This window comes from Apium graveolens, chromosome 9, assembly GCF_009905375.1.
Source record: "Apium graveolens cultivar Ventura chromosome 9, ASM990537v1, whole genome shotgun sequence".
NCBI lineage: Eukaryota > Viridiplantae > Streptophyta > Magnoliopsida > Apiales > Apiaceae > Apium > Apium graveolens.
Window position 1 is genome coordinate 271912959 of NC_133655.1, and position 26560 is coordinate 271939518.

A 26560-nucleotide genomic window follows, 5' to 3' on the forward strand; every position below is an offset into this window, starting at 1 on the left:
TCCCATCATTTTTAGAATTATATATATTTATTTTGTGGGGTTGTATAATTGTCAAAACACTCAAAATAGACTAACAGCTCCACTATTATTCTGAATGAAGTGTCGATTTTTTTAAAAATTAATAATTATATAAATAAATAAAAAACAATGAAAGGACACTAAACATTAATAAAATCACATATGAAATCTAAAAATATTTACATATAAGTAAGAATTTCTAATAATATTAAAAATAAATTAATAAATAAGTTTTTTATTAACAAAATCAAAATCCAACAAAAAGAAACTGAATCCAACAGTTGTAAATGATGCCAGCTCATCGATCCAAAGAAACACTAACTTCTGTATATACTCGAATCCCTAGATTTGTGTGTTGGCTCCCAAAGCAGGAAAGAAGATGTCGGCCAAGAAGAAGTAAGTCCTCCGGCGGAGAAGAAGTCAAGGCCGGAAAGAAGCTCAGAATGATGGCTTGAAAGATTGTAAATCAGTTTACACTGATTTAGAAGTCAGTCCACCGACTGTGTGTGTTTTGTGTAGTGTTTTTCCTGTTTTACGTTTTAGCTCTTCAAAGTTGTTTAGAAAGGGTTTTTGATTGGTTTTTTTTAACTTCATGGATTTTTAATTTTAGGGGTTTTAATTAGGGTTATTCTTCACTTGTTGCGTGCAATTCCTAATTTTTTGATTTTAATTTCAGACTTTTTCAGCATTTGTACCCTATTTTAATTACGATTATTTATGTTAACAATTTCTTACTGTTATACGTACATTATATAGGTGAAGAGCCAGAGGCTTCAGAAACTGTACTCGAGTATAGAGAATCAGTTGATGAGTTATTTGTTGCTACCAGAGGTTATGTGGATGACATACTTAGAGATCTTGTGGTGGCAAGCATTTGTAAGGCATCATTGGTATGTTTTCTCCTTGTGAGGCTATTCCTTTAAGGCCCAAGATTTGATGTATTGATATGGTAATGTCCTGATATAGGTTGGCTATGTTTGGGTACTTCTGGATGGGGGCCCCTCTTGTGCATTTTCTGAGGTTAATAATCCCGTTGAAGTAAAAGTTTGGAAGCACGTGTGTTCTGTTTTCTGGGAGGAATGTCTAGGGAATTGAAGCTGGGAAAGCATGAGAAGGGTTTGGATGCTGCTATGGAAAAGGTTATTGTGGTGGTCAAGGCGGCCAAGGAAGTACCTAAAAACGGTCTTGTTTGGGCTTTAACTCATGTTGTTCAGCCTGGTGACTCCATCATACTGCTTTTGGTTATTCCTTCACAGAGTTCTAGTACCATTTAATGGTTTTATCAATTCATTGGATAATTACTGTAAACATATTTGATGATGCTTGGACTGTTAACATGGAGAGTTGACAAGCAGTTAAGCCTTTATTTATCAATTTTAAGTCCTTGACCTTTCTTCATCTGCATCAGCATTGTGGTAGCTTCTAAATTACTGCAACTCAATGAAACTACTAAATATTGATCGAAGTTTTGGTAATATATTTTCGGAAGCTATTTAGTTTTGCTCATGTTTGCTTTAGGAAGCAACCAACCTGAATATCTCAATCAGTCTTTCTGTTTTTTAAACAAAATAAATTGAACTAATGTGCTCAGTCTAGATAATCACAAAGCATGTTATTTGATACCAGACGCCACTCTTGTTTTCTTGTGTTCCTGTACTGGTCAAATGATAATGATATGAACAATTATTTCTTTTTACATCTGTCTCGTTATGCTGCGATACTGCATGAACTGATGACTGACCTGTGCAAGTAGTATCAATTTTTTTTATGTTAGATACTGTACTAGTAATCACTCTCATTTAGGTATAGAAAATGGCAATTCCCAAGGTTTTCTGGGGACTGTGTTAGTGGCCATAGAAGATCTTGTCCAGGAACAAGTTCAGAACAGAAAGTTGACATTACAGATTACTTTTCTCAGATGATACTTCAGCTCCATGATGTATATAATCCTAAAAAGGTCAGTGTTCCATTAGTTATACCTCGATACTCCGAAATGGTCATCTACTCCAGTACCTATGTCACAATGTGTCAATCTTGTCCTCTTTCTATACAGATAAATTTGAAGATAAAACTTGTCTCTGGAGCCCCATCTGGATCAGTAGCTGAGGAAGCTAAGAGGACTAGAAATAGTTGGGTTGTTCTGGATAAGTAATCTCACTTTTTCTTCTCTCTATTAGTAATGATGATATCTATTCTAACTTGTAATGTGAATATGAATACAACTATTACTATGAAAGCTGAGCGTTATTAATTTGCTTTTGCAATGTTTGATTGACCTTTCATGGTAAAGTTTCTGGAGCTTATATGAGCGTAACCTTTATTTTTCAGGCATCTCAGACAAGAGGAGAAACTTTGCATGGGAGAACTACAGTGCAACAACGTCTCAGTAAAGAGATCACGTCCTAAAGTTCTCCGTATGAATCTGGTTGGATTACCTAACATGGAAACATAGGGAGGCCAGTTGCTCTCCGTGCTAGATCAGTCCTCTGATAAACACTTCAAAAAGATTTTTTTTTAGATTCTGTTCAAGGCTAAGTTGTTACGCCAACTGGTAGTTCAGAGCTTTACACTGCTACCGAAGGCTACTAGTTTATGAATATATATGGGTCACTCAATTCTCATCTCTATGGTAATTGCAACACTACAAAACACCAGTACATTAATCTATTCAGAGATTCTATTTTTTCATAAATGGTACATAGTACACAAAATTATGCTTCGACCATCACACATGATAAAAGTTTCCAAACTGAACAAAAAAATGCTTTTGTTTGGACTGAAATATAAGGTTAGATAGAAGATGTATGAAGTATATGGATGCATAATGTCATGATGAGGATAATTGCAAACTATTTTCCTTTTAAAGTTCACATCTTCAACTTTTATTTGTAAATATTTGGGAAAATAAGCAAAAAAGATTATCTGGCTTTCTTGATGTGCTTCTTTTGTTGTAACTAACTATAAACTTGAACACTTGGAATAATTTGTGCCACAGGACGCAAACGAGATCCATTACAGTGGTCTGTACGTCAAAAGATTGCAGTTGGAGCTGCTCGAGGACTGAGATATCTGCACGAAGAATGCAGAGTTGGATGTATTATCCATGGTGACATGCGGCCCAACAACATTCTTATCACCCATGATTTTGAACCATTGATATGGAGATTTGTTCATTTTACTTGACAGTTTGTAATATGAATATCCTAATTAAATCAATTAAGTTGGCTCCTTTTAATTTTCTCTAAAGTAATGTTTAGCTCATTTTTTGTGTAGTTTATTTTTTGTATTTACTAAAAGTAGAAAGTATAAAATTAATTACAGGCACATAGATATTCCTTCTTGTAAGTAGCATGTGTTTGGTAGAGGTCTCCAATGACTAGTACTTCTGGACTATGCTTCAAAGGTTTCAGTGAGAATGATGCCTAAACTGTAGTTGGTTAACATTTTCGAGGAGAAAACAAAAGAAGAGAATGATGCCTAAACTAGTAATCTCACTTTTTGTTCTCTCCATTAGTAATGATGATATCTATGTTTGGGTACTTCTGGATGGGTTGTTCTGTGATCCAGAAGTTGATGACTGCAAGTAAACTCATTCCGATATGATTCGAATCACAGAAGCATGGGCACATGCACGTGGTAGATGCTAGTACATCAGTTAGAGTTTTATCCCAGTTCTTAAAATTGCACTATCACCTGCCTGCATTATCAGGTAATGTTTTTCTTCATACATATTATAAGTGATCTCTGTTTAGTATAAAACCTGCACTAGTTAATTTTCCTGTACAAATAAGTCTGATATTGTGACTGGAGTTGAGACATTATAACATCGCAAATAACTAGTTTTTGCAATGCTTTGTCTTTTGATATTATTTCCCTGAAATTTTAAACAAATGAAGAATGCAAAATTCTCTCATTTGCGTATCTTGTATTTGTTATCAAAAATAAAAAAATAATTATTAGCAAGACGTAATTTTAGAATCTCTTAATTTCACTATCTTATTGTGTTACCATACTCAACAAATTAGTGTGTGTTTGACTGTATGGACTCTGAATCTGATCCTTGATGTTGCAGTTCTACACTTTATGCACAGTCCAATCTGCAAATAGGATTTAAGGTCGTTGAGAAACTTATTTGTTAGGAACAAGACCTCTGCAAAACTGGCTCTAGTTTATCCTTTTGATGTTTTTTTAATTTTTTTTTTTTATCTTTTTGATGTTGTGTTAAAGTAGTTATATGATTAAGTAAAACAATTTTATTGGTAATCCTTTTTTTAATTGAAAAAAGACACTGTTTAATAATGAAAGATTTTATCAAATTAGATTACTCTGTCATCCTTGCAGGTTTGTCCCTGCACTCGTGTCCAATTTTGTATTTAGGATTCTTGATATTTTCTATATTGGAAATCGAATGCGTTGATCAATATCTAAATCCCACACTCGCCACACAAAAGCGGTGGCCTTTCTTTCCTGCACACATGATTTGTATGTATACAAGATATACCCTTGACTAACTAGAGTTTTTTTATGTGCATATTATGATGATGAGAGCCCGTTAAAGGATTCTGGTCTGAAACCACCCATGATGGCAAATTTTATAAGAACTACCTCATTACAGTGGTCAAATAATGGCCATGACACCAGGCCAAGACATGTCATTTTATCTGCTAAAGTACTTGTTGATTTTGTAAAGCAGAGTTATGTAGTAATTTCCAAGTCTGAACGTGTGTAGTAGCTGTATTAATCCCGATACTTTGGAATTGTCCAGTAATATCACATTTGCAAATGTAATCTTTTGGTAATTAGAAATTGTCTAAATGATGTAGTTCATCATACTGGTGATATTGTATTGTCTTTCTAATGACTTTGATTGGGAAAACAGTTCTAATATAGAACTGCGCTTGAATGTATGCAGAAAGTACATTTTAAAATTTGACCATTGTTATTGTGTTGCAATAGGTATTAAAAATGTTGCAAATAGGTACTAAAAAGTGTTGCAAAAGTGCCACGTGTCAAGCTGGACCCACATGTTAGTGGGCCTCACAACTGCCACATGTCAAAAAGCCACGCGTCAAAGTGCCACATGTCAGTCCACGTGGCAGTCCACGTGTCACTTTGGCCCCCTTTTTTTCCATGTCATTTCTTTTTGCAACATAATTTTTGGTGTTGCCCTTGATAATAAAATGTTTCCTTTGAACCCTAAAGCAACGCCAAAAATACTAACATCACAAAAGTGTTGCAGTTGAAATTATTTGGTCTGTTGCAACATTTATTTGGCCTGTTGCAACATTTGTGGAATGATGCAGAAGGCCACTATTACTGAAGTGAATTGATGCAAAGTAAGTATGAAATGAGTATGATGGGAGAACTAACTTACTTTCTTGGTTTATAAGTTAAGCAAGTTAGTGATGGAATATTCATTAGTCAATCTAAATACATTCATGATCTTTTAAAGAAGTTTGATCTAATGGATTGCACATCTGCAAAAACTCCCATGGCCACTGCAACAAAGTTTGAATTAAACACTACTGAAAAGTCCGTGGATATTTCAAGCTATAGGGGCATGCTTGACTCACTTATGTACTTAACATCTAGTAGGCCAGATATAATATTTGCTACTTGTCTTTGTGCTAGATTTCAGGCTGATCCTAGAGAATCTCACCTAGTAGCTATTAAGAGAATTTTCAGATATCTCAAGGGAACATCAAAACTTGGCATTTGGTACCCTAGAGATTCTGGTTTTGATCTAATTGGTTATTCAGATGCAGATTATGCAGGTTGTAGAATAGACAAAAAAAGTACAACAGGAACCTGTAAATTTCTAGGGAACAAGCTTGTGTCCTGGTTCAGTAAAAAGCAAAATTCAGTTTCCACTTCTACAGATGAAGCTGAATATATTGCTGCTGGAAGTTGCTGTGCACAGATTTTGTGGATGAAAAACCAATTGTTGGACTATGGTCTACAAGTGAATAGAATTCTCATTTTCTGTGATAACACAAGTGCAATTGCCATCACTGAAAATCCAGTACAACATTCAAGAACAAAGCACATAGACATCGAGTACTACTTTATTAGGGTGCATGTGATGAATGGTACTATGGAACTGCATTATATTCTAGGTGAAAATTTCCCAAAAGCAAACTCTCTCTACAAATTTCCCAATCTCTAACAATGGCACCAGTCGTCAAAATCATGTCTCAAACTGGATACATCTATGAAAAGAGCAACATTACAACTCCAGTGAACAAGAAGATTCAACAGTCTGGAAATTACCATAAAATGATGGATTTTGTGAAAGCCTATAAACTCAACTATGCTATGCTGGAATCTCCCACTATCTACTGTGAGGTTGTAGAGGAGATATGGACAACTGCAGTGTACAACTCAACTGATAAGACCATCACTTTTACTCTTAAAAGTAATCAGTTTTGCATAAATAGTGATATTATCAAAGCATGCTTTAGAATCCCTGATAATACTGTTACTGCCCCACACACATACATTATTATAGTTAACATGCTAAATTCCATGGACTATGAACTCACTACCTCTAAATTAAGTGAAATTAGGAGGTTGGGTCTTAGAAAAGAATGGAGCAATCTGTGTGATGTGGTAACTAAAGTATTTTCTGGTAACATTAGTAACTTTGATTCTATCAACATATCCATGCTTAACATGCTTTACATGCTAGTTACTGATAAGTATTTCAATTTCAGTGACTTGGTTTTGTTTGAGTTAGGCTTTAAATTAGGAGAACATTGTGATTGAGAACCCAACCAACAAGTTTAATTGTTGGGTTCAAGAAAGAAGAATAATTGCAGATCTTAATAGAGCAGACCACCACAAGGAGGTTCCCCTCTTGTGATGCACTCTTCCAGCCTCACATATTTCATTGCCTTCTAATTTAGCAATGGCATCGGTGTCAATGACCAAACAGATGCCTACCCAAGCTACTAAATCACAAAGTTCAAAATCCAAATCTAAGAAAGCCCCCTCTCGTTTCTCTCAAAAGAAACCAGTTACAAAATCTACTAAACAAAAAGAGGGGAGTGTAAAGAAGAGTGAGAACGATGAGGGATAGGGTGAAAATTAAAGAAACCTTAAGGATAAGGTTGGTGAGAAGTGTATACCTAAACCTAGCCACGCCATAGTTTCCCAAAAAATTATGGTTGTTAATTAGGAAAGAATCTCATTACTAGTTTCATCCTCCCAAAATGATATCACTATTGAAACAAGCTCCCAACCAGGAGCACAGGCCACAAGGGGTATGGACACTAGCTCACCACAAACCTATGCTACAAAGAAAAGGTCAAAAATCCTTGGGGATGCACAGGGCACACACACAGTGCAAACTGGTGCTAAAGACCCAGTCACTGCACCATCTCAAAGTCATATTGACGTGGCTCCAATAAATGTGAAGTCACAGCCAAAATTTCTCATAATTGAAGCACTTGATACACTAAATTCTTCCACACACTCACTGGATGTTGACATGATAAATACATCACTTCCAAATTCACCATCTTTAACTCTCATGGAGAAGCCAAAAATCCAAGCAAATGAGCATCATCTTTTAGATGATTTGTTGGATCACTTGCCATTTCTTTCTGAGTCTGTTGAGACATATATGCCAAAATTTTCATCAATCTGCACAGATTCTACAATAGTCTCCACTCCAAGCTCATTCATTTCTTCTATCCCGATGGATATTCATCATATGTCGAGTAGTGATTGTATCTCGACGGATAAGCCTAACAGCAGTCATCCGTCAAATAGCCAAACTACTAACCCGATGGATATTCCTCATCCGTCAGGTGTGTCTGCACAACTTCCAATTTCCTTAATTCTCACAAGTGCAGAAGACTTTGTAGTAAAAAAATCACTCTTAGGACTGAGGGAAGGGAGTGAATTGAGTGAGAGTCTTGGTTGCTCCCAGGAAAATGGAGAGAAAAAGAGTGATCCAATGCAGTCCATTTCTTGAGGACTGGAAAAAGTGAGTGATAAGGGTCCCACCTTAGATGGTGAAGGTGAGGGTGGGTAGCCAAGGGGAACCCTTGATGAAAAAGAGAGAGAAATTGAGAGAAATACGGGTACAAGAGAGATAAGGATGGCTATCATTGCTAGTGAGTCAATGAATGCCAATGATGCAGACATAGAGAAACTATCTCAGCATGATCAAGCTGTTATAGGTTCCATCTCTTTGGATGCTGAGACATTTACTCATCCTATCCCAGCATATCAAATTTTGGTTGGACATGGCAATGAAAATGTAGAAAGAATGCTGAACTTGGTGCACACCACCCAGTCAATGCAAAAAGCTAAGGATGCCATCAAAACTATGCCTCCTAAAGCTGATGATGATGTTGACTATGGGACTTGAGAATCTGAAGATTTCTTTGGAGATGATAGTGAAAGTGAGGAGCTCATGAACATAGGGGGAGAAGCAGGCACAAGTTCTAGATCAGGCTTGTCTTCATGGGCATTCTCCAAGGACTGTGATCTTCAACATTTCAAGGTCACTCTCATTTATCAAATTCAAGAAATACACAATACCATTCAATCTACAACAGATGCAGGCACCAAGTAGCTCTTATAGACACACCTAAATTCCTTGCAACTGCATCAAATTCAAGGCTTCCAACGCAATCAGGCTATCACTTCTATCAAGACAGAAATTGATCAGGTGAAGAAGGATATTTCTGATAGATTAGATGCCAAACTTCCTGAAGCAGCAATGATTGATATTAAAAGACATCTTAGGAAGAACTATGATCTTGCAACCAAGCTTTTATTTTGTGCCTTTTATATTTTTATTTTGTGTTGTTTTATGTGTTATGTATTTTCTAATAGTCTTTAAACTTTTATTTTATAATATGTTTGTGTTTTATTTATAAAACTTTTTTTTCATAACAATGTGATACAAAACAGTTATCATAACCGACTTCGGGGTCATGTTAGTATATCAAACAAATAATACAAAGTGATCTAACAACAATTGTTTTAGTTACTGAGTTAGGAGAAAAAAGGTTATCATTTAATGCTCACTCTATATATATATATAGTGGATACATTCAAATCAACACAAAATTTTAAAAACTTATGTTTTTATTACTTTGTGTTTTGATTTATATAACTTCTTTATTCCGCAATTTGCAAATTAAACACATATATAATATAATTGTGGAGTTATTACTGTTTTTTAAATCTTGAAAAAGTAGCAAATTACATTAACCCATTTCTTGTTGTATTGATAGGGAATAACATGGAGGTATATAAATTGAATCCATATTGATCATTAAAAGTCTGTAAAGTATCTATTCGGGCTTCAAATCATTTTTCTCAACTTTTTTTATAATTAAAATATATTTATAATTGGATTAATTTATATTGACAATTGCTAAAATTAATTCTTATATACTATAAGGGTTGAGGAAAATAATATGACAGTACTATCCAAGGTTAGGGTTCGATTCTCATTTCCAACATTTTCAAATTTAAAATTTCATATTAGCAAAGATTAAAAATTCAAATCTTATTAATAACATATTACTTTCCAATAATCATAAATTCAAAATTATGAATATTTAATCTAATATTTAAATCTTGTTAACTTTTTAATATATGCTATTTATGTTATTAAATTTAAGATCAACAATTATGTCTAATATTGAAACATTTATTTGAATATATTAAGAATCATTTTGACCATAAACCTAATTTTTTGCAAAAAGAAGCAAACAAAATGTTCTTAATAATTGAGCCCCTCACAATGCCCAATAATCAGACCACCATATCCTGCAGTTACTATAGTGGAACCTATTCCAACATCGACTCCACCTCCTTCATTCCTCATTTGTTCCAATCATCAACACCTATAATAAAAATATTACCTATCTCATTGCCAAAATTGTTTCCATGTTTGATTGTCCAACATCCACTACAAGAAATTTGCTTTGACACGACAGTTTTACACCGTTGTCTGACTTCAAAATTTTCAGTTGAATACCCAGCACTCGTCTGATATTAAGTAAGACAGCGGTTTTTCAACCTTTGTTAGAACAAAATAGCACAACAGTTATGCAAAACTTGTTACAGTTTAAAACAAACAACTGAATTAGAAACAAGTTGAAAATAGAGTAAAACAACAGTTTTAGTTCTACACAAAGCTAAATTTTTGTCAACTAAGAGTATTCAATTTACAGTTCAACGCAAAGAACGGAATTGGAAATAAGAACCGTTGTTGAAACAGAGTAAAATAATTGTTTTAATTCTACACAACCGTAAATTTGTGTCAACTAAGAGTATCTAATTTTCTAGCAGCCTTGTCAAATAACAGTTTCAAATTTGTTCAAACTTTTGTCACACTATTCCTCAAACAGTTTTTTATAAAGTATTGTGTGGATGACTATTCAAAAATAGTTTTATTCAAAATCAATTATACCAAATTATCATAAATAACGGTTATTTTACAAAACTTATTTTGTGTAATGAGACACACCACAGTTTATGTATATATTAATTTAAGAACTATTGTTCTAAACAATGCAACACAACTGTTGTCTAAGTTGTAGTAAAAAAATGTTTTGTGAAATTATACAAAACAACATTATAAAAACTATATAAATTTAATAACCGTTTTAAGAAAGAGTTTAAACAACAGTTTTTATTAATTACAACTATTCTTGTAATTAAAATAATACCCATTAGCTAAAAACAGAGTGTACAATAATTTTATATAAAAAAATAAACCAAACAAATATAATGAGCAAACCAAAAAGAACACAGCTAATATATATATTTATTAGCAATATTGTTATTACAATGAACTGAAATTCAATACATATATCTATTGCAAACTTCACCGCCTCGAAAAGCACCACCTTGGTATAATTCTTAAGCATATATTTAAAACGACTAGCTCCATGCATATATGTAACGAAAGCTTGGTGAGTTCACGGGCCAAATTCTTTAGTTATGTAGTAGCAGCAGAGGCTTGGTTCTGCACATGTAATCCAGTGTTCCCCTCTCACAAATGAATGTGTTCTAGCTTAATTTTTTCATTTTCACTCTCGTGCTTATAGAACATAAGAAATAACAGAACAATGAGTAACAAAACTTATCATTTATTTGGTACCAGTCCCCACCCTCAAACAATACTATACTTATTGTGCTCCTGACTAATGCCCCATTATGGAACTACCAGCTCAATAATACGAGTTATAGGCTGATTCTTATTTAACTTCCGATCCAGTTGACATAAAAAAGATAACAAAAGTAAAATGAAAGGTTTATCAATATAAGGGCAACCCATTAAGGATTTTAATGTGAAGGAAAAAAACCACTTGAAGATTACTAGGAGAAAAAGACACACCAGGCCTCCCAAGAGACAAAGACACATCAGGTCTTCCAACTGAAGGTGCGGTTTCATTTTGAGAAGCTCGCATGACTAGTCCAAACTGAAAATACCCCGAAGTTGTGGGCTGAAAGCAAGAGAAATCAACTCTTACACAATGAGGACTCAAAGTTGGATTGGGATGTCTCAAGCCAACAGGCGGGAAAGTTTTTTTCAAATGCCCAAGCCTAACTAAACGTAATTGCGCGTTAAGTCCACCAACTAATGTATACAAGGTGGTGGAAAATTTTAACTGCAATATTGTAATTTTTTTAACAATGTGAGAAATTTCACGTAAAACCTTGCCTTCTAAAAACACAGGACTTACAGTTGTTAGTAGCCAATATTTAAATTTATAAAATACAACATACCTGATTTATGAGACTTGTCAAAATTTAATCTCTGTGAAGAGTGAAAGGAGTCATGTAACTTCCATCTCCCCCAAAAACTAAAGACAATGGAAATCTTTGATGAAGGCGACGAGGAAGATAAGCTTTCTTCTCATCTCCACCAAGGAAAAAATCTACATATGCAAGCATTAGATCAGTAGTTGTTGCAACCTGCAAATAAACTTAACATTATCTACAGAGTGAAACTAATAAATCAATGTAAAGTAAACAGCAAACTTAGTAAACTAAAACACATGAGACACCCTTACCCCATCCTAAACAACCTTACCTTTGTCTCAAGTGGTGAAGATACACAACAAAACAGAGAGCAACAGCACGAGCAGAAGCTGCCACCAGAGGCCATTCCACATTGAACCCCGACAAACCTTTTTTGTCATCAGCAACAATTCCCCTGCCAATAACCACATTATCCCCATTCATCCCATCAGCTGCCTTCTCTTTCAACCCACTGTTCATTTTCTCAGACCCTTCCAATTCCTTATGTAACAACCCCGTCTTACCCTCCATCTCCTTAACCTTCTTCTCCGACTTTTTGAAAAGTGCTTCCAACTCATTATTCACAATCTTGAACTCTTCTCTCTCTTTCTTTGACCTTTCAAACACTGCCTCGAAATCATCAACTGAACTATGCATACTGGTCTTCAAATCCCTCTCCTCAACTTTATCCTTCAGGGTACAACTTTAGGATTTAACTGTTTAACACCATTAATCTCTTAAGCTCTTAGAAAATCCAAACAAAATATATATCCCAGTAAAACTAAAAAGGTAAGGCCCTGAAAAAGGTTTGATGCGATGAGATGTGTGTAGAGAACTAAGGGTACATGTTTCATTGAAAAAGATAGAAACAATGAAATAAGCTAATCGAAAAATAACAGATGCACATATATTTGCTAACAAAGAATGTACCTTCAATCTAGTAACAAGAGGTTCTTCCTTGGTTACAGAATCTTATTCAGTAACATCAGAAATTTGTCTCTCTTTAAGGACCGGATTGATGATTTCGCCATCAACTGTACTTGGGTTGCACACATGATCAATTTCATCTCCTTAATGCTTGAATTTTTGACAGCCATGCCCTCTTTCTTAAAAGTAGCCACTAGAACCATTTTTTTCCCTTAACCTTCTTCCTGCATTCATTTTCCCCTTTTCAGCCAAAGTAGCCTCAAGGGCAGACTTCCTTTGCTTTCTTGCTTGCAACTCCAATTGGAGAGAGAGCTATACAATAGGAAGAAACAACAAGTGAAACCTAATCCACGAAAGAGTCACGGAGAGAGAGGGAATTTAGATGAACAGTGAGATTTGGGGAAGATATTATCTCGGATATGGAAGTAAAGGGGGGAAACCTAATTTTGTTAGGTGGGAAAGAAAAATTGGCCGAAGGACCCAAACAAGATATTGGTTTGATATTATTGGAAAATCAAATTTTAAATTATTATTTTTAAATAATAATTTTTTCATTTAATAAAAATCAAAGTCTAGCTAAATTTTAAACTTTTTTAATACAATAAAATTAATACGGTTGAATCGTCGACGTGATATATAAAAAAAATTATTTGTATAGTTGAATCATAGACGTAATATATTAAATTTGGTATTTTTGCTAGATTTTTCTAATACTGACATGGAAGATAAATTTTAAATTTGTTAATAATGTTCTCATATGGCTAAATTTGATATAAATTAACATCCGTGTGGTTGGATTGTCGAAAAAACTATTTTAAAAATTAATCTTGTAAATCGGGAACGAGTCTCGTTGTGGGGAGTGCTACTTTTACTGGATTTTTGTAATTCTGAAATGCAAGATTAATTTCAAATTTGTTAATAATTTTTTTATATGACTAAAATTGATATATCTTAACATCCGTATGGTTGGATCGTGGAAAAAATCATTTTAAAAATTAATTTTGTAAATCGAGAACGAGTCTCGTTGTCGGAAGTGGTACTTTTACTCGATTTATCCAATCCTGACATGGAAGATGAATTTTAAAATTTTTAATAATTTTTTGATATGACTAAAATTGATATATCTTAACATCCGTACTGTTGGATCGTCGAAAAAATCATTTTAAAAATTAATCTTGTAAATCAGGAACGAGTCTCGTTGTTAGGAGCGGTACTTTTACTGGATTTTTATAATCCTGACATACAAGATAAATTTCAAATTTGTGAATAATTTTTTCATATGACTAAAATTGATATATCTTAACATCCGTACGGTTGGATCATCAAAAAAATCATTTTAAAAATTAATCTTATAAATCGGGGACGAGTCTCGTTGTGGGAAGTTGCACTTTTACTCGAATTTTCTAAATCCTGATTTGCAAGATAATTTTCAATTTTTTAATAATTTTGTCATATGACTAAAATTGATATATCTTAACATCCGTACGATTGGATCGTCAAAAAAATCATTGTAGAAATTAATCTTGTAAATCAGGAATGAGTCACGTTGTCGGAAGTGCTACTTTTACTAGATTTTTCTCTTCTTGACAAGCAAGATGAATTTCAAATTTTTTAATAAATTTTTCATATGACTAAAATTGATATATCTTAACATCCGTACGGTTGGATCGTCGAAAAAATCATTTAAAAATAATCTTGTCAATCGGGAACGAGTCTCGTTGTCGGGAGGGTTACATTAACTGGATTTTTCTAAACCTAACATGCAAGATGAATTTCAAATTTTTTAATAATTTTTTAATATGACTAAAATTGATATATCTTAACATCCGTACGGTTGGATCGTCGAAAAAATTAATCTTGTCAATTGGGAACGAGTCTCGTTGTCGAAAATGATACTTTTACTAGATTTTTCTAATCCTAACATGCAAGATAAATTTCAAATTTTTTAATAATTTTTTAATATGACTAAAATTGATATATCTTAACATCCGTATGGTTGGGTCGTGGAAAAAATCATTTTAAAAATTAATTTTGTAAATCGAGAACGAGTCTCGTTGTCGGAAGTGGTACTTTTACTCGATTTTTTCAATCCTGACATGCAAGATGAATTTCAAAATTTTTAATAATTTTTTGATATGACTAAAATTGATATATCTTAACATCCGTACTGTTGGATCGTCGAAAAAATCATTTTAAATATTAATCTTGTAAATCAGGAACGAGTCTCGTTGTTAGGAGCAGTATTTTTACTAGATTTTTATAATCCTGACATACAAGATAAATTTCAAATTTGTTAATAATTTTTTCATATGACTAAAATTGATATATCTTAACATCCGTACGGTTGGATCATCAAAAAAATCATTTTAAAAATTAATCTTATAAATCGGGGACGAGTCTCGTTGTGGGAAGTTGTACTTTTACTCGAATTTTCTAAATCCTGATTTGCAAGATAAATTTCAATTTTTTTAATAATTTTGTCATATGACTAAAATTGATATATCTTAACATCCGTACGGTTGGATCGTCAAAAAATCATTTTAGAAATTAATCTTATAAATCAGGAATGAGTCACCTTGTCGGAAGTGATACTTTTACTAGATTTTTCTATTCTTGACAAGCAAGATGAATTTCAAATTTTTTAATAAATTTTTCATATGACTAAAATTGATATATCTTAACATCCGTACAGTTGGATCGTCGAAAAAATCATTTAAAAATAATCTTGTCAATCGGGAACGAGTCTTATTGTCGGGAATGTTACATTAACTGGATTTTTCTAAACCTGATATGAAAGATGAATTTCAAATTTTTTAATAATTTTTTAATATGACTAAAATTGATATATCTTAACATCCGTACGGTTGGATCGTCGAAAAAATCATTTTAAAAATTAATCTTGTCAATTGGGAACGAGTCTCGTTGTCGAAAGGATACTTTTACTAGATTTTTCTAATCTTGACATGCAAGATGAATTTCAATTTTTTTAATAATTTTTTAATATGACTAAAATTGATATATCTTAACATCCGTATGGGTGGATCGTGGAAAAAATCATTTTAAAAATTAATTTTGTAAATCGAGAACGAGTCTCGTTGTCGGAAGTGGTACTTTTACTCGATTTTTCCAATCCTGACATGCAAGATTAATTTCAAAATTTTTAATAATTTTTTGATATGACTAAAATTGATATATCTTAACATCCGTACTGTTGGATCGTCGAAAAAATCATTTTAAAAATTAATCTTGTAAATCAAGAACGAGTCTCGTTGTTAGGAGCAGTACTTTTACTAGATTTTTATAATCCTGACATACAAGATAAATTTCAAATTTTTTAATAATTTTTTCATATGACTAAAATTGATATATCTTAATATCCGTATGTTTGGATCATCAAAAAAATCATTTTAAAAATTAATCTTATAAATCGGGGACGAGTCTCGTTGTGGGAAGTTGTACTTTTACTCGAATTTTCTAAATCCTGATTTGCAAGATAAATTTCAATTTTTTTAATAATTTTGTCATATGACTAAAATGATATATCTTAACATCCGTACGGTTGGATCGTCAAAAAAATCATTTTAGAAATTAATCTTGTAAATCAGGAATGAGTCGCGTTGTCGGAAGTGATACTTTTACTAGATTTTTCTATTCTTGACAAGCAAGATGAATTTCAAATTTTTTAATAAATTTTTCATATGACTAAAATTGATATATCTTAACATCTGTATGGTTGGATCGTCGAAAAAATCATTTAAAAATAATCTTGTCAATCGGGAACGAGTCTCGTTGTCGGGAGGGTTACATTAACTGGATTTTTCTAAACCTGACATGCAAGATGAATTTCAAATTTTTTAATAATTTTTTAATAGGACTAAAATTGATATATCTTAACATCCGTACGGTTGAATCGTCGAAAAAATCATTTTAAAAATTAATCTTGTCAATTGGGAACGAGTCTTGTTGTCGAAAGTGATACTTTTACTAGATTTTTCTAATCCTGACATGCAAGATGAATTTCAAATTTTTTAATAATTTTTTAATATGACTAAAATTGATATATCTTAACATCCGTATGGTTGGATCGTTGAAAAAATCATTTTAAAAATTAATTTTGTCAATAGGGAACGAGTCTCGTTGTCGAGAAGGGTACATTAACTAGATTTTTCTACTCCTAACATGCAATATGAATTTCAATTTTTTTATAATTTTTTAATATGACAAAAATTGAGATATTTTAACATCTGTATGATTGGATCGTCGAAAAAATCATTTTAAAAATTAATCTTGTCAATCGGGAACGAGTCTCGTTGTCGGGAGGGGTACATTAACTGGATTTTTCTAATCCTAACATGCAAGATGAATTTCAAATTTTTTAATAATTTTTTCATATGACTAAAATTGATATATCTTAACATCCGTACGGTTGGATCGTCGAAAAAATAATTTTAAAAATTAATCTTTTCAATTGGGAACGAGTCTCGTTGTCGGGAGGGGTACATTAACGGGATTTTTCTAATTCTGACATGCAAGATAAATTTCAAATTTTTTAATAATTTTTTAATATGACTAAAATTGATATATCTTAACATCCGTATGGTTGGATCGTTGAAAAAATCATTTTAAAAATTAATTTTTTCAATAGGTAACGGGTCTCATTGTCGAGAAGGGTACATTAACTGGATTTTTCTACTCCTAACATGCAAGATGAATTTCAATTTTTTTATAATTTTTTAATATGACAAAAATTGAGATATTTTAACATCTGTACGGTTGGATCGTCGAAAAAATTATTTTAAAAATTAATCTTGTCAATCGGGAACGAGTCTCGTTGTCGGGAGGAGTACATTAACTGAATTTTTCTAATCCTGACATGCAAGATGAATTTCAAATTTTTTAATAATTTTTTCATATGACTAAAATTGATAAATCTTAACATTCGTATGGTTGGATTGTCGAAAAAATCATTTAAAAATTTAACTTGTTAACCGGGAATCTTATTTCATATAATAATACTTTTACAATGGTTTCCTTGAAACACCATTGTGTAAAGATAAACTAAGACAACACTTTTTTTATTATAAAATCGTTGTGTAAGCATATCAGCTTTTTTCAATATAACGGCTAATATTTAATCTCATTTCAATCAAGGGCTGTCATTCCGACACTTCAGCAATCCGAGTAAAATGTTTACAACCTATCATCGGGTGCCACCTCATCAAGTGGTGCCCATTAAAATTATAAAATAACTATTTTGGACAACTGTTTTATTCTGTTGTATGAAGGTAACTAAGACAACCCTTCTAAAAACTGTTGTGTGAATTATACAACGTAATATCTAAAAGCTTGTATGAGACCAACTAAGAAAACACTTTTGTTTTAACATAAAACTGTTGTATAAGAATATCATCTATTTTTCAATCTAACGGCCCATATCAAATCTCATATCAATGAAGGGCTCTCATTTCGCTACCTCGTCAATCCTTGTGAATGATTTACCACCTATCACGTGCTGCCACCTCAACACGTGGTACCCACTGAAATTCCTCAAATAACTATTTTATTTCGTTATTTGATGGTTTAGAGGACAACCTTTCTGAAAACCCGTTGTCTGAATTACACAATGTAATGTCAAAACCATTGTCTTCTATCCCTATACGTTAATATAGTAACAACGGTTTGCACTCGTTGTGTTAAAGATCTACAACAACACTATATTTAAAAAACCGTTGTCTGATTTGATGAGAGGATATAACTTCTACAATAGTTTAAAAAAGATGGATATCCGTTGTTTAACTTGTCTGTGAACTTTCCTTTTAACAATGGTATATAAAAACCATTGTCCGATGTTCAATAAAACAATGGTTATAATAAACACTTGTATAAATTTCACAATATTAAGTCGAAAACCATTATCTGATCTACAATAACTTAGCTTATTTACAACGGTTTTGGACTGTTATGTTAAAGATGGATGACAACAGTGCTGTATAAGAACTGTTGTCTAGCTCGATAAGTGGATGCCACATAGACAAGTCTTTCAAAATACATCTATAACCATTGTTCTACATGTAGTCCAACAATAGTTTTTCAGGGAAAGAAAATTCACAGTTGTCTACTAATTTGGGGCAACGGTTTTTTTATCGACCGTTATTTCATAGGTGTTGTGTGATTGCAAATTTCTTGTAGTGATCTCGCATCAACCAACCACCCTCATTATCATCCGATTCCATACTTATGACCATTTCTCATAATTTATTTACCCTTTGGCCTTGTGCGTTGACAAGCCTCTCTTTTAAAAATTTATCAAAACTATTATGAATAACCCCAAGGTCCATATCAATCATTTAAAATCCCATAACTCACCCAAAAGACTTCTCAAAAACTACTAACATGGTACGGTTCATGGATTTATACATGGCCAAGAAACGAGTGAGACAGTTCTAACTAGCTAGCCAGACCGTGACTAGGAGTTTAAGTTTCTTGTCTTTATTTTTTTACTCCAGTTGTTAAATCATTTTGGACTGGTTTGGATTGATGAATCATCTCCATATCTTCCATTTTACGACAATCTCATCATTATCGGTCTCAAGTTGTACATGATTTAGCTTCTCATAGTATGCTATCCATAAAATTGGAAAAAAACTCTCATATTTTTAATCTAAGTGCTCCTTCCTTTATATCATACAGTTGGCACCAAGGCTCCACGTATTATTAGAAGGATAATTTAGGGCATGTATACTTGCATTTACCTTATAGATACTTTGTATATACTTGTCATTAGCTATTAATATATCCTATATGTGATAGACTGCAACTAAATGGGGATTTCTTATTGGTATTTTTAATCTAAGCTTATTATATGTCTTAAATAAATTATAGATGGAATTCGAGTTTGTACCTATAGAATTTAGGCAGCTAGAAGTAGTTGCATATATTTCGATAAATGTAGGAAGAGTCATGGGCAAGTTGGAGTCATGCAGTCTTTTTAAGAGTTTTTTCTTGTAGAAGTTATAGATAGTTGTTTATTTATTCAATTTTGTAATCTGATTTATCTTTTTTCACAAATATCACTACTTACCTTTATTTTTTTTCATTCAAATATATAAATGTATATATGTGTGCATCTGGTTTGAATATATCACTTGGTTCCTAGCTATGTTTATTGCATGCCAAAGTTTATAAAAAAATACACCATAATGGAGATACAGAAAATCAAAGAGAGTTCAATATGGATTAAATACCTGGTGTTGACAAAAAGTAACTACACAACCTGATTACTAAAAATGAAGGTTTACATGTAAGCACATGATGTTTAGGAGGCAGTGGAAAAGAAAAATACAAAAGGGACAGTTGATGATAAAACTAATAAGATGGCTCTAGCCTCCATTTACCAAGGCATGCTGAGGATATTCTTTTATCTGTTGTAGATAATAAAACAATAAAGAAGAGTGGGGAAGCTATAAAGATAATGTGCTTGGATCAGATCGGTTTAAGAAGGCATGTATCCAAATGTGGAAGGCTTAATTCGAGTTTTTGAGTATAAAGGACACATAATCGATCGATGATTTATGTATGAAGTTGACAGAATAGTAACCAATATACTAGCATTGGAGGAAAATATCGATGAGGTATATGGTGTAAAGAAGCTACATTGAGCTGTTCCGTCAAAGTTTTTGTAAATTACTCCTCTATAGAACAATTTGGTAACTTGGAGATAATAACTATCGAGGAGGCAATGGGGTCTCTAAAGGCACACAAAGAAAGACTATATGGAGAAATGAAAGCAATGATGGACACCTAATATTGACATAAGAGGAATGGAAGAAATAAGAGGGAAATGAGAGTCAACTATTAATCACAAAGGGATGAATGGATGAGGAAAGAAAAGAAGGGACATATGTCTCTATGATCAGGGTCGAAATGGAAAGGCAGAGAAGGACGTAGAGGACATGACAAAGCAAAATCAAATGCTTTAGTTACACATATATGGATATTATGCCGCCGAGTGTCATAAGCCACACAAAGAAAATCCCAAGAATCAGCTAGAGGTGAATCTAACTCATATTCATGATGTTGAGCGCATATTGTTAATGGTCGAATCAAATGAGAAAATCAGAGACACTTTGTTACTCAACGAAAGGAAAGTGACACCAAAACTTCACTGACATTTCAAAAAATGTGAAGAATCAGGTCTTTGGTATTTAGACAATGGGGATAATAACCACATGACGAGATTTTGATCAGGAAGAAAGTGTGACAAGGCAGCTGAGGTTTGGGGATGCTTCAATGGTAGAAATAAAAGGGAAAGGTTCAATTGGTTTTATGTACAAATTGGAAAAAAGCTCACGTTTTATGAAGTTTATTAAATTCCTTCCCTCTGCAATAACATTATTTCTCTAGGATAACTAAAAGAAAATGGAAATAAAGTCATATTGAAGGGGAATTCTTTTGTAAATTTATGAGATTCAAGAACGTATGATCATGAGAGTCCAGTTTTTAGCAAAAAGATTATATAAAATTCTTACGAGATTGTTGGTGAGCCTGCTTTTTTAATGATAAATAAATATGGATGAATCAACAAGACTTTGGCATTCAAGACTGGGGCACATCATATTCTGGGGAATGAAAATGATGTCAACGGTTAAAATAGATCGGAGTTTTACAGAGTTGCTTAATGTATGTCTGGGGAATTAAAATGATGTCAACCAAAAGAAATATGTGTGGGTTGCTTAATGTCAAAACAGACTCAAAGGCCATTTTCTCAACAAACGGAATATCACGCAACATAGTGCTTGAAACTAATTTGCGGAGATCTTTGTGGACCAATGTCACCTAGAATAGAAGCTAATCACATGTATTTTTTCTTTTGGCTGATGATTTTAGTCGTATAATATGGATTTATATGTTAAAGGTAAGGATGAGTCATTTGATGCATTCAAATATTTTGAGTGTTAATTGAAAATGAATCAGGATATGAGATAAAAATGTTGCGAACCGATTGAGGTGGGGAGTTTGTTTCAAAAGAATTTGTAAATTACTATGAGCATGCTGGTATTATGAGACATTTCACTACTCCTTATACTCCCCAACAAAATATGGTAGTGAAACGTTGAAACCAAATTGTTGTGGCTATGACTCGTAGTTTCATGAAAGGGAAGAAGATGACGTCTATGTTATGGAGGGAAACTGCATGACACTCGATTTATGTTTAAAATCGACCACCCACCAGGGCCCTATCCGAGAAAAATCGTATGAAGTTTTTTATGATAGGATGCCATAGCTTGGACATATCAGAGTGTTTGGTTTGTGTGGCACACATGAAGTTACCAAGTGCACACACAACCAAGCTGAGTGATAGAAGCAAATTGGTAGTAAACCTTGGAAGGTAACCCAGAACAAAGGGTACCGCTTATTCGATCCAGTGACTGGCACTATACTTGTGAGTAGAGATTTGGTGTGTGAAGAAAAAAGAGAATAAATGTGGGAAGAAAATAAGCAATAAGAAATTCCTGTGGTTATTCGAGATTCATTTATCATAATGGGGAGCCACTCAAATAACAATGATGAAGAAGCGAGTGAAGAGGTGCCTGGGACTCCTACCAGTCACAATATAGACACGAGGAATGCCACAACTGAAGGGTTTCGAGCACATAAACACAACAGAAACAGTAATGGAAAATGTGAAAAATCATAATTTTCGAAACCCACCGCAGGATGCATGCGAAAAATAGATTATTAATTCGTAGATAAGATTGTTTACCTTAAGAAGCTTTACGACTATGTTTGTCAAAAGGAGATCCTAGCTTTAACCGAATACCTCGTATCCCACCTTAACGATCTACGCCGTAGAGGTATCCACACGAAAGCCGGTACGGAGGAGGCGTGTACTAGCACCAAGAACGTACCTGTTTTTCCTTCTCTCACTCTCTCACATTTAGCTGCTAGGGTTTTATGATTTTATCTAATAAAAACATAACCATAATTTTAGGCTTAAGGATGTTTATATAGAGAGGCAAAAACAGTCCTAACCCTAATCCAAGTTAGAGTTTATTAATATATGAAATTCTATTTATTTAATAATTAAGTTTAACTCAATTACTAAATAATAACTGAATTTTGGATTTAATAATATAAAAATTTGAAATTCATTTATCTCATTAATTAAGTCCAACTTAATTAATAACAAATTATAAACAATGAGTGACATCTAGTAATACATCATTACTACCCAAGTAATAATAATTAAATCGGTGATCGATTAAACCTTTCGTGAATAATGTATAATGTAATATAATCCCTTTAACCAAATATTATAGATTAAACTAGAGATATGTAATGTGTTATCCTCATCATAGTTTAATCCAAGTTTCCTTGATCAATGAGTAGACTATCATATCAAATCAACATTTGAGCGTGACCACGCATTTCATATTCTACCTCACACAAGAGGCCAATAATATCACTTCTAAAATAGGAGGGTTAAATCCAATCTAGATCATTCATATTTCTCATACAATTTATAATATACCAAATGTCCACTTTTATCATTACCCGGTCAAGAATAACTTTTAATGGAATCAATATATATTAATTCTCGTATAGAAATATAATGACTTCAGGTCTAAGGACCATTACATCACTAACACTTTGAGAATTACTTATGACATAACAGACATGTAGAATCTCATATTGGGTCTGTCCAGCACCATGTACATATACATCAGTCAACAGTCAACAAACACACCAATCTTAATGCATTATTATTGTCCCTTAATAATAATACTCGACTAAGGACATTTAGGAATACTGATACTATTCTCATAATCTCATTTTTAAGTCATGTACTTAGAGATATAGAATTGCATATCATATTCCAAGAACATTTATTAATCTAACAATTATATCGCACTAAATTAAGAATTAATAAACTATAAAGAGAATAATCGATAGAACATAAACATTAATAATCCTAATGTCCTAAACTAAAACATCATAGTGTTATCTCTAGGATATAAATACTTACAACAATAAGTGAGTCAAAAATTGGGGAGTACAACCTACATTTTGGTACTTGTACATCTAGTAGTGGTACATCTAATAGCAGCAATAGTGAGCCGCCTAAAGAATTCCATTTACACAGTGATATTTATAATGATACATATGAAGTGGGGGTCGAAAATGAACTACATTTGTTAGCATTGCCAGTGGAAGAACATGCTAATTATAGAGAAGCATCATAACCAATACGGTTTATTTGCCTTTGGTTTCTTGGCCTTCTCCTTGTCACTCTTAGGTTTATTACTATTAACTTTCTTAGCAAAAGCCTTTCTTTTCTGTCCAACAATTGCTACGTTTACCTTTGAGGTACCGTGCTCAGTTGGAATGACATGTCCCTGTTTGGACTTGTGTTGTTCTTGGACCGATATGTCCAGCATAAGGTTGGTCCAAGTTATCTCTCGTTTCCAACTTTTCAGAGAGAAAGAGAACTCTTCCCTAGACTTCGGGAGCTTTTCAATCACGCTCATAACCATGAACTTCTCAGGAAGATCCATTCCAGACTACTTCAAAGCATGCACTATCATCTCGAACTTATACACTTGCTCAGTCATGGACTTATTGTCCACCAGATTGAATTCAAGGAACCTAGCCAAAAAATATTTTTCCAGACCTTGTGAGTCAGTATAATGTGTCCGGTCCAGCGTATCCCATAAGAGTTTTGCGGAGTAGGTATAAGAAGAATAAACATTAAAAAAAGTGTTTGTTAGAGAAGCCAAAAGGGCCGCCCTAGCCACCCCATCCTTCTCAGCCCACTTCATAAAAGCCTTAACTATGTCAGCCTTTTCTTGATCTACAATCGGTTTCTCATACTCCACAACCGGCCACAAACCCTTTATAATCAACCATAATTTCATCTTTTTCTGCCAGCGAGAAAAGCTGATGCCACCATTGAATTTCTCCAGCAAGCTAGTCAAGTCAACAACTTGTGGAAAACTATAAGTGGTCCAATCAATGACCCCATCAGATGCACCAGAACTACCATCACGAACAGGACCTTCAGTTTCGCTAACCATTATGCTAAATAATATATAACTAATTATCTCTTCTAGAATGTTGGAAATAGTAACTATTACATCAACATATAGGCAATTATATAACATATTTAGCAATCCAAGGCCAAGATAACAATTAATGAAACAAAATATGTAGGTAAATAACATGCATATCAGTAACTGTAAGAACAAAGAAAAAACATAAAGTGTGACGCCCTCCAAACCCGGGGTCTAGATTTAGGGGTCACTTGCCACTAAACTGTAATAAAATACTCACAGCGGAATAATATAATAAATACGACCCCTTTACCTACACTGGATCGATCACAGGTTATAGTATGGAACAGGCACTAATACAAACCAACTGTTATTACAGACCATAAGTCTAATTAGTTTTACAAATTATTCAAATTTTATTACAAACCTCTAGACTATCCAAGCATCCCAAAACAGTCTATCTGGAATACACACCACTATTTACAAGCACTCGACTTCTGACCAAACCTGGATCTCAAGCCTGCTCTGGCTTAGCTGAAAGATTAGATTGATAAACAAGTATGAGCGAAAGAAATGTTCAGCAAGCAATATAAAATGTACTTGAAATGATAAACCACATTCTGATAATAACTGAACAAAAGGGATGAAAGCATTAATATAAAGCTTCACAAGCTATCAACAATAAATGATAATTTTTAGATTGGAATCTAACTCCGACGGACGTACTATCACATGCTGATCAGCCCGTATGATAGCACAAGGTCACGATTCATAGAAACATATCCCCAAAATATGAGTACTCAAATAAAAAGGTAATATACCTGCCTGTGGCAAAAATGGTGTCATAATATTTCATACAACACATAGAAATAGCCCTCCGCTGGACGGTCCGTCCCGGTCACTTACGCATTCATCCAACCCATAAAACATTTTGATCAAAGGAGCTGAATCAAAGGACATCCTTAACCATATAACTCCTCATTTCTCATGGTCCAGGGTTATCTCGACAATCGATGGCGAAATAACTAGAACAATTAGTTATTCGCTAATCTCAATTCAATGTTCTACTGTATAGAGTAATTTATAGCGAAATATAAAACGTTGAACTATTCTGAACTTAGAATAGTATGGAAATTGAAAGAATAAAGTTTAGAGTCAATACGAATGGAATGATAAATGAAGATAGAGATACTTGCATAATATGATTCAAAATAACCGTCCCTTGAACAATAAGTGAAGTTAGGGGTACTTGCCTGGTATGCTTGATAACTTCTTACTATAACTCAGCTTATAACTGATGGCTACTATCTCCGTCTAACACTTGACTGCACTCCTTGCTACTCGATTCTATAAACAAAAGAACTATATTAATTGACAGAACCAAACTCATTCGACGTAACTATACGTCTGAACATCTATCCGATCGTTTATAACTAGCATGGCATTTTAAAACTGTAAACAGATAACATGCATATCATGCAACACCAAGTCATGGCATTCATATAACACATAATCACATATTTCATGTAACACATAAGTCAGATCATTAAAAGATACATTCTAAGGCGTTTAGAATTAAAATCAGGTCAATATTGGCATTTATCGATCAAATACCGACTCAAACTGATGCACAAATCAAATGACATTGCAATACAAAAGAAATTAGGTCTTAAAAGTATTTTTATTGGAAGCGCAACATTTTTCTGAGTCTGTACGCGTTTGCTTCGTATTAAACGGACAAACGGTTGATTTATTATGAATTTTTGAACATTTTTCGGAATAAAACGGGT

At 33.3% G+C, this 26560-nt stretch overlaps 2 protein-coding genes across 11 annotated transcripts; one reads left to right on the plus strand and one right to left on the minus strand.

Annotated features, from left to right (window-relative positions):
- Positions 1 to 300: 300 nt before the first annotated feature.
- LOC141682777 (inactive protein kinase SELMODRAFT_444075-like) lies at positions 301 to 3238 on the plus strand. Of its 3 annotated transcripts, none has more exons than XR_012559943.1 (6): positions 301 to 522; positions 775 to 908; positions 985 to 1975; positions 2072 to 2166; positions 2347 to 2647; positions 3014 to 3238. XR_012559943.1 is itself a non-coding variant. In XM_074487470.1 (5 exons), the coding sequence occupies exons 3-5, from the start codon at positions 1937 to 1939 to the stop codon at positions 2468 to 2470; spliced, it is 258 nt and encodes an 85-aa protein (XP_074343571.1). In that variant the 5' UTR covers positions 304 to 505; positions 775 to 908; positions 985 to 1936; the 3' UTR covers positions 2471 to 2928. The 3 variants fall into 3 exon arrangements, 1 of the variants encoding a protein (XP_074343571.1); XR_012559941.1 differs by having other exon boundaries at positions 304 to 505; XM_074487470.1 differs by lacking the exon at positions 3014 to 3238 and having other exon boundaries at positions 304 to 505; positions 2347 to 2928.
- Positions 3239 to 9677: 6439 nt separating this feature from the next.
- LOC141686980 (uncharacterized) lies at positions 9678 to 13182 on the minus strand. 8 transcript variants are annotated; one of them, XR_012560878.1, is made up of 5 exons: positions 12724 to 13182; positions 12086 to 12509; positions 11779 to 11967; positions 11387 to 11495; positions 9678 to 10032 (listed from the first exon to the last, which is right to left on the minus strand). XR_012560878.1 is itself a non-coding variant. In XM_074492101.1 (3 exons), the coding sequence occupies exons 2-3, from the start codon at positions 12448 to 12450 to the stop codon at positions 11909 to 11911; spliced, it is 387 nt and encodes a 128-aa protein (XP_074348202.1). In that variant the 5' UTR covers positions 12451 to 12509; positions 12724 to 13182; the 3' UTR covers positions 10778 to 11908. The 8 variants fall into 8 exon arrangements, 3 of the variants coding, with proteins under 3 accessions (XP_074348202.1, XP_074348200.1, XP_074348201.1); XR_012560879.1 differs by lacking the exon at positions 11387 to 11495; XR_012560877.1 differs by having other exon boundaries at positions 11387 to 11967.
- Between the last annotated feature and the right edge of the window lie 13378 nt (positions 13183 to 26560).